The sequence below is a fragment of the Juglans regia genome, chromosome 7, assembly GCF_001411555.2.
Source record: "Juglans regia cultivar Chandler chromosome 7, Walnut 2.0, whole genome shotgun sequence".
NCBI classification, from domain to species: domain Eukaryota; kingdom Viridiplantae; phylum Streptophyta; class Magnoliopsida; order Fagales; family Juglandaceae; genus Juglans; species Juglans regia.
The window spans coordinates 8,870,287-8,879,561 of record NC_049907.1 but is presented as its reverse complement, the minus strand read 5'-3'; the positions used below and the strand labels follow the sequence as shown (position 1 = coordinate 8,879,561).

The 9,275-nt window shown below is 32.5% G+C and overlaps 1 protein-coding gene across 1 annotated transcript; it reads right to left on the bottom strand.

Moving 5' to 3' along the window:
- Positions 1-6,284: 6,284 nt before the first annotated feature.
- On the bottom strand, positions 6,285-8,297 carry LOC109009162. The gene is made up of 4 exons (XM_018989547.2): positions 8,110-8,297; positions 7,854-7,980; positions 7,682-7,754; positions 6,285-6,774 (listed from the first exon to the last, which is right to left on the bottom strand). Exons 1-4 carry the CDS (start codon positions 8,135-8,137, stop codon positions 6,505-6,507), a joined length of 498 nt encoding a protein of 165 aa, XP_018845092.2. The 5' UTR covers positions 8,138-8,297; the 3' UTR covers positions 6,285-6,504.
- Between the last annotated feature and the right edge of the window lie 978 nt (positions 8,298-9,275).

The window sequence follows — 9,275 nt, the reverse complement described above, 5'->3', positions numbered from 1 at the left end:
AAATTTATATATAAAATATAATAAATAATTCAACATTTTCAAATCTCAAAATAATATTAATATTAAAAAACTAATATTTTAACAATATTTCTTCAACTCATCTAAAACCATCTCATCCCATCTTACTATCCAAACCAGCTTAATACTTAAGTTTAATAACAAAAACTTAATAATTGTTTTTCTCAATATAAGAAAAGGTGCAGAAATGAGAAGCACAAAACAAATTGTTAAATGTCAATTAGGATGAAGCAGTAAACAAAAGAAGGTAGCCATTGGAGTCATTTCTTGTGTTCAAGAGCAGCAGAAGATTGCACTGGTCATCAATCTATGTTTTATATATATTTTGTTACTTTTCAACTCAATCCCTGAATTCTTACTTTGTCTTGTCTATCTCTTTATTGTCTGTCTAGTACCTTGGTAAGACCCATTTGCAGGAGAGCGTTAAGGGCAGTTAGATTGTCGAATCGGGATAAGGATGTTAGCTTTAGACACTGAAGTATGAAGGACTGTGTTGACTGGAAACAAAATGAGTAGAATGTTTAGATCGAATTCAACTATTAGTTCCAGGTCGTCGGTACCACCTGACATTGTTAATGAAGAAGATTGTACTTTTGAAGAAACTTCTCCAAGTGATTTCAACCAATGAAATATCCCAAAAATTGATTCAAACTCTATTTGTCGAACCTCTTGGGTTCAATCTACTTTTAAAACTTATTTTAATGTTAGAACGGTTGAACAAACCTATGCTATTTCAAAATCCTAAGAAAAATGCTACATGTTTACTAAAGTCTTGATTCAAGATTTTTTGAAAAAATGCTACAAATACTTGCATATTGGTTCTGTTCAAATTGCTGTCAAACCTTTAACAAGGAAAGACATCAACGCATCTATTATACTTTATTTACGAGATGCTAGATTCAACAAGTTTGAAACTAGTATTTTTGGAATGATTCAATCCTCTTTGTTTGGAGGACCAGTTCATTTCGATTGTTTTCCAGATTTAGCTCTTACTTTGGATGATAATAACATTGTCAAAGTTTTAACTTTGAATATTTTAACATCTGGCTATGACATGCTAGAAGAAAGCAAACCACTTGCTCTTGTTTATCAGATTTACTATCGTCTTTTAAAAATGAATTTAAATCCAAAAGTTATTTCAAAACCAACTGCAAGAAAGACTCTCTTGATCTAGAGTTCTATCCCAGATGCGAACATTCAAGTTCCAAAGATAATTTATTGGAAAGATATTTCTATTCCCAATGAATGAACTTTAGAACATGAAGTTCCTCCTATTAAAAGTGTTTCAGATGAATGTGTTTTGGACTACATCCAACAATATTTGGATGAAACTGTTAAAATTAGTTTTGATCAAGCACCCAGCTTAAGAATAAATTTTTTTGCCTGATCTAGATCTTCCTTTGTTGGTTCTGTTTCTGACAATCTAGTAAGAAGATATCAAAATCTCAAACAATTTCTGGAAGATTCAATTAAAACAGCCCAACCGATTAATCCTTATTTAAAATTGAAAGGAATTTCAACATTCTCTCAGGTTACTTCTGCTTATTATTCTACCAAGAATGTCGAAACATCTAAGGATAAGTTCGTAAAGGAATAAACTAATAAAGAAGAAGATACTTCATCTTTATCTCCCACAGCTTCAGATATGGCTGCTCCTGTTGCACCTATTCATCACAGCCTTACTGTGATAAATAGGTCTTTTGAGTTTGATTTAGTTGCTCTTGTTAATGAATATAGTTAAAAAGAAAACCATGATGAGTGAAAGGCCTATCATGCTACTTTTTTTGTTTCAGAAAAATTACGTGTTAAAAGAAAATAGAAAGAAAAGATGAATGACCTGCAAAGGCACATACTTTTCTTAGATGTTGTTGAAAACTATTATGCTGTCATTCTGAAACAAATTGTTTCGCAAGACTCTTCTGAACAAATAGTTTGCTTCCATTCTGGAGTCTGGAACCCTACACAGAGTAATTATAGTACTATTAAAAAAGAAATTTTATCTATAGTACTATGTATCTCTAAATTTCAAAGTAATTTACTTAATAAGAAGTTCTTGTTAAGAATTGATTGTGCAAAAGTGCTAAGTATGTATTAGAAAAAATATTGAAAACATTGCATCAAAACATATTTTTGCACGATGGCAGGTTATTTTAAGTATTTTTTATTTTGATATTGAATATATCAAATGATCCAATAATTCTATTCATGATTTTCTTATCCATGAATTATTGCAGACACTAAACCATAAGCAAGAAAAAAGGAAAAGAAAAACAAACAATTGCTCCACCCCCCATCCCTGACAGAAAACTCATCAAGAATGAACTTGTTTCACCTGTTGAAATTGCCAATAGGTTCACTACCCTTGGCAAAGTCCTTCAACCTACTTCTTTTGCTTCAATTGTTTCTACCCCATATGATCCAAACGCCAAAACCATTGCTTCAGCACCTATTACTCAGTATTTACTTCACAAGTCCAAAATTGAGTATATACGGAAGATGCATTTAACCAATCTATTTTACATGGAACCAAATCGGTCTGTGTATACAAACCCTTTTAAAATTGCTTCATCCTACTTTCCCCCTGGTTTTCACTAGATTCCTGAAGATTTCACAAAAAATCTTCAATTTTATTCCAGCCTCTTAGTCCAAACTGATTCAATTGTCATAAAACTCATTTATGACAAAACTGATAAAACAAAATTGATCTACCACAGTACTTATATTCTTCGTGTCATAACAGAAGAAGATTGGGGAACCAACCCCTTTACTTCTAAAAGACTTGCTAATACATATATTTCTTATAACTATTATGACTACATCAATGCTTGGAACAGATTCATGTTTTTCCAAGTTCCTAATATAAGTCATTCCTGATTTCTCTATTTTGATAAAAAGTTTAAAGGAAAACTACCCTTCTGGTTTCTCACATGGTGGAGCCAGTTTGGTCCTATTTTTGAAAACTTTTCTGATCCATTACTCAGAGCATTCAAATGTTTTTCCAATGTTGTTTGTTCTAAACTGGAACAGACATATAGCCAAGTTTCCTTACTGTCTCCATTTCTACAAATGGTATAAGAATCATTGGATCATGAAATGGAATTATAAGAGAAATGGTGATATCTTAGTCCGTTATGTTTTCACAAAATGGTGGGATATGTTTCCCTATAACCAAAACATTATTGATTATGTGATCAGAGATTTTTCATAAACTGCACTAGATCTGCAGAATAAATAAGAATTCCCTACTATCACACATGGTTCTCTTGTTTTAACTGGATATCCTCAAATCCAGACACCTGTTTCACTAACTGCTTCACAAAGAGAGAAAGCAACTAGCGCTTCTTCACCAAGAAATCCTCAAAATCCAAAAAGAAGACCAATGTTCTTGAAGGATTAAGAAAAAATGATTTAATTCAACTCTTTAAAAGATCATTAGAAAATGACAATTCTGATGAAGATAAAAAATCAGAGGCATCATCAGAAGCCTCAGTGGCTGATCCCTACTCAAATATTTTTAGACATGATTCCGAAGGAACCCTAAGATTATCTGACGAGAAATGATACATTGCTCCATTACCGACACTACCAGACGAAGGAAGACTGCTGTCTCTTAGACTGACTAGTACTTTCTGTCAAAGATGCACATTGCTTTATGTCAAAACAGATGCTCCTGCAAGACACGCTAAGAAAGTAATATAAAGACATCATGATTTTACTTTCACGTGAATGAACATTCTCAATTACTATTCACTCACGGGCTCTATTTTACTGTTTCAATTATTGTAAAAGGCGACCCCTTCATCTATAAAAGGGGCACCTCTGATTCAAAGAAGGCAGGCTTAATTCCTCTACTTCTTTCAGAATTTACCTTCCTTCTCTTCTTCCACATACCCTTCTCCACATGTTCTTCTATAAGTTTAAACTTGTAATTTCAAGCTTGTAATTTTATTAAGCTTATATTTCAATACAAATTGTTATTTATTTATTTTTTGTATTTCGCATACATGCATATGGTCGGTTCTATCGCCTGCTCTTAATTGTGCATACTTTTATCTATTATTTCTTTCATTTCCTGCTTTATCCATATTCTGTTATTTCCAGTTACATTCCATTGTCTTTGTGGTATCATATAAATATATATATATATATATATATATATATATATATATTGTTTCTCCTTCTTTCTTTCTTCAACACTATCCTACTATTCAAGTAATTAGAGAAAATAGTTGAAATAAATATTAAAAAATATTTAAACGATAAATAAATAAATAAATTAATGTTTAGTATATTGAAAAAAACAATATGATAAAAAAACAAGTTCTAGTTAAATTATTTTAGATAGGAGCTTTTACATTTTCCACTGGGAATGCTATAATTTCCTCTCTGATTGCTCCCTGCTTTTCTGGTACTAGACCTGATGTAGAGAGAGAGGCCTTGGGGGCTTGGGCTACAAAATTTTGTTGAGAATTGGGGCTGCAAAGAGTACTCATGAAGGGGATGCACTTCAGATAGTCTCAGCCCAGAAAAGGTTAAAGAAAATTGGGGGTGAAGTTGGGCTAGCTTTAGTTGAAGAAACAATGAGGTTTTTAAGGAATGGATGGTATCCCACATCGAAAGGAGAAAGGCTGAGCAAATGGAGCGGCCCACAAACTGGGAAAAGGAAGGCGTGAAGTTAAAAACAAGACATCATTGATACCTATGAAGTTTTTTCTTTGAGTTTTGTTACATACAATTATTTTTATATTTTTTTATGTAATTGGTTAAAATAATTATTTTATATTAAAAAAAATGACGTAGCCAATTACATCAGTGAAATGTGTAAGAAATACGTAAAAGTGACCGCATATAAAATTTTTGTTTTCCATTTTCTATGGTTAAAATTAATTTTAGGAGCATCACAATGCATTTACCTACCATGTATATTAGAGATAAAACCGTGCATGCACACCTTGGATGCATCTGTGAGGCTTCATTTAAATTCAACCTTGAAGGATTTTTCTTTTTTCATCAGCCATTTGCAAGACTTGGCTGATGTTGCAATCCTTTCCGGGAAAAAGGTTGATGTCCCAAAGAATGAACGAACCGAACCGAAGCCCAATTGACGATTTCCTAGCTACCTGCTTCAATCCAAGACAAGGACAGTTTAAGGCATGAAGTTCAATTAACTTAGTTGACAGTTTAATACGATTTCCATTCATGCTGCATTATCATTTTTCTGCTACTTTCATAATTTCTTATTGCTGTTAAGTTTGGTGCAGCCGTTTACAAGGGCATTGGGCTCAACCATCACCTCCATCTAGGGGTGGTAAAATGTGATATGACATGTGAACCCAATACGAACACGATACGAAATTAGCGTTTGAGTTTGATGTTAACGGATTCGGGTCAAAATGGGATGACCCATTAAGACACGATTTACAAATAGGTCAATAACGGGTCAACCTGTTTAACATGAAATCAACCCGTTTAGAATTTATTTCAAAATTAAAATTTTATTATTGTTAAGTTGTAATATTGATATTTTTCAGTATACTTATGTTTTTATTGTTGGGATTATAATTTTAGACCTATGCTCATATTTGTTATTGTGTGGTATGAAATATTGATTTTATTATATGTTAAAATTTTAAAAATATTGATATATATAATTTTTTAGATATTTTGGTTATTAATAAATATAAATTTTAACTTTTATGTAAACTTATATTAATCAGGTTAAATGAATTATGCGTTTTACTTAAACCCATTTACGTGAAACAAAAGAGTTTAAATAAGTCGTGTCGTGTTGATATTTCTAATTAATTATTAAATGGGTCAAAACAGATGACACAACACAACACGACCCGATCTATTATCTAAATGGGTTGGGTTAGGGTTTGGAAGTTTAACACGTTTAACTTAATGAGTTGGGTTCGAGTTAACCTATTTAGTCGAATATTCATGATTTGACATGACACGAGTACGATTTGCCACCCCTAATGTAATATGGGCATCCTACCTGATGAGGCCAAAATGACAAGTTGACTCAAGAGTTTGTAGCAGACTTTGCTCAAAAGATGTTGGTATGTTGCACAGTATGATAGCATCTGTAAATGTAAACTAATTTTCTTAGTATGGTGGTGGTAGGCATCTAATTTACTAGGTGCAAGCCTGAAATCTAAGGTGTGCTCTCCTACCCTTCACTTTTGAAGTTTAGAACTTTTACTCAATATATCTATTTGCTTGTGTACATATATAAGAAAACAAATAAATAACAAGACTGATAGGCATTAAAAATCATATCTGGTGAGGATGATTCAAGGTCCATATAGCTGTTCATTGCAATTACATACAAAGAGCGAGCAAGATTAAAATTCAAACGCAAGATTAAAATTCTTTGGACCATAATCCTTGAAACAATCCAAACTAAAAATGGCATGAAAATAAATACAGATCCTTGCATGTACAATATATAGATCAATTCAGCTTAAATTCAATAACACTCTATTTGGAGTCCAGCAATGATTGTTGAAACAACACAACTGCAAGTGTCACTATGGATGCATAAACCGAATTTGGCAGCTTCTTCACCATCTTTCCAAATCCTGGGACACCCTCGGTAGCATTCTTTGTGGCCACTGCAATTGAAGGTGCCACAAGCAAAGTGAGGATCAGTCCCTGACTAACAGCAAAGAGTGTCTCAGTTGTCAGCTGCAGGATAAATCCCACAAATTCCTCACGATCTATTTCTCCATCAAGGTTGAGATCACAGATCTGCAGATAAAGAAGTAAAAAATCATGACTTTAACTATGGGAATGCAGAATGCTTTCCGAGCAATGATAACTTTAAAGAATTCAAAGTACTATCTTTGCTCAGAATGTACTTTGGTTTTGTTTAAATACTATAGAAGAAGAAAACAAAATCTTGATCCATGCATTTTAACTTAATCTCTTATCTCTTACTATATTGATAGCGCACAATAAAAAAGTAGCCCGACTCCTATAAAGGACAACAGGAACAAGCTTGTGCCAATACAGAAAGAGCAGTTAGTTGCCTCATCTTCCATACCACACATAGCTTGCTAGAGCTTGATCGCTTACTATAGTTTGATCCAACAAATCATCAGAGCTGGATAAGTGTGGTTCATGAAAGAGTAAAAGCGATCAAGCTCTAGCAAGCTATGTGTGGTGTGTTGTAAGAGACACCCCAAACAATTTTTAAAATTATCCCCACGCTATGTAAGTCATAGAAATTCAACAGGCACCAACAGAACACAATAACACAATTTCCCATGACAATAACACAAAGTCCAATTTGAACCAAGCTATTGCAAATACTGATTGAATAAAAAAAATGTATTACATAGAATCTTCTGTAGATCTTTGAGAACAATTGTTTTGTGGAAAGATAATATACAAGCAATAACAGATAACATAGTTTCCCATTATTGGCTATAACAGAGTTGCTTCACATTAGAGATCATGATATCAACTATTGCATTCGAATGCTACTAATATATATATATAGAAGAAAATGGTCATTAATTATCATGAGCCATTAGAATCTTGTTCTACTATTCACAAGAGCCTGCAACGGGATTCAGTTTGAAATGGAAAACAACAATCAATGAAAACCTTGTATGCAAAAGGGTCTTACTCTTAGTTCTGAATGGGAATGTACCTGCATCATAGTTCTGACTTGCTCTTTGGAGGGTGGATCAAAATGCGGTCCGGGTAAACGCTTATTGACATCACTATCACAAGAAAAACTCATTGAAATAACCTTTCTTTTTTTTAATTTTATGAAAATTAGTAAATAAATAAACCAATAAGCCAAAAGCTTCTTCTCTTACTTGAACACAAGTAGAACAGCGATATACAAATCTTCGAACTTCAAATTAGCCCTTCCTGAATCATTCTTAATACGATCGAAGACCCTATCGGTTATTTGCCTCACTTGCTTTAGCCTCCACGGCTTACCTGTGCCCAAGGTTCATCAAAATTCCCGTTTTTTACTCATCATTCTGACCAAGTTTCTTGGAGAAGAGAGAGGAAGAGAAAGAGAAAGAGGGATATCGTGAACAGTGAACTTGAACAAAATTTGGGTACCTTGAAGTCTGCCCAGGACCTGTCCCATGGCGCTGTACCGACAGAAGATATATAGTCAGCTTGAGGATCGGATCGGATGGCCTCGAACGCCGAAATTTTCTTCCACTCGATGAACAAAGAAATATAGAGGGAGACCTCTCTATTTTCCAGTTTGAATCGTGACATACAAGCGACAAAAAAACAGCTGATGACAAAAATCGAAGAAAACAAAAACAAAATCACAAAATATAATCATTTATTATTGTAGTTGATTTTTTGTTCTTGGAAAAAATTAAAAATCTAACAAGGTGGTTAACATCCTTATGAAGAGTGCTAATATATATATATATATATATATATATATATTTATATTTATAACACTTTAAAAAAATATATTTATTTTTATTTTTATTATTATTATCTTAGCATTATTTGACGTGGTATCATACAAGTGACTAACGAGTAGATTATATCAAATAATTTTTAATTACTAAATATCACATTCTAAAATGATGATAGAACATATGAGAGATAGCATTGTAAAGAAAAATTCTATTTAAACTGGTATATGGGGTTTGAAGATTATATATATATATATATATATATATATATATATATATGTGTGTGTGTGTGTCTGAAATAGCTCATCTCGTTTAGAGATGTAATGATTCGAGTTGAGTCGATATTTTGGATTATCGAGTCAAGCTCAACTCAAATAAAGTTGAGTTGAGTTATTATTTGAGTTTTGTTTGTACTCTTTTAAATATTTATTTATTTATTTATTATTAAATGAATTGAATCATTTTTTAAAAATACAAATTACAAAAAATATTAAATTTAATGAGATTTTTATAATATATATATTTCGTATATACAGGGGTGAGAGGTTTGAATCTGCTTCTCTCATTTAGAGATCAAGTCTTATACCATATGGTCCAAAGAATCTTGGCATATAAACCTTATATTAGATTATAAGATTATAACATTTTATGAATACATTTTTTTATATGGTACATACATTGTAGTTTATGAAATGACTAAGTCCTATGTTAGGGGATAAAATCCCCTTAGCCCATTTGGCATCTCAGGCTCAGCCAAATATAAGGAGGGGATAAGGAAAAGCGCTCAGCCCAAAGGGCTATCATTAGGGAGTAAAGAAGATATAAAGAGGGGACAAGAAAAAGTAA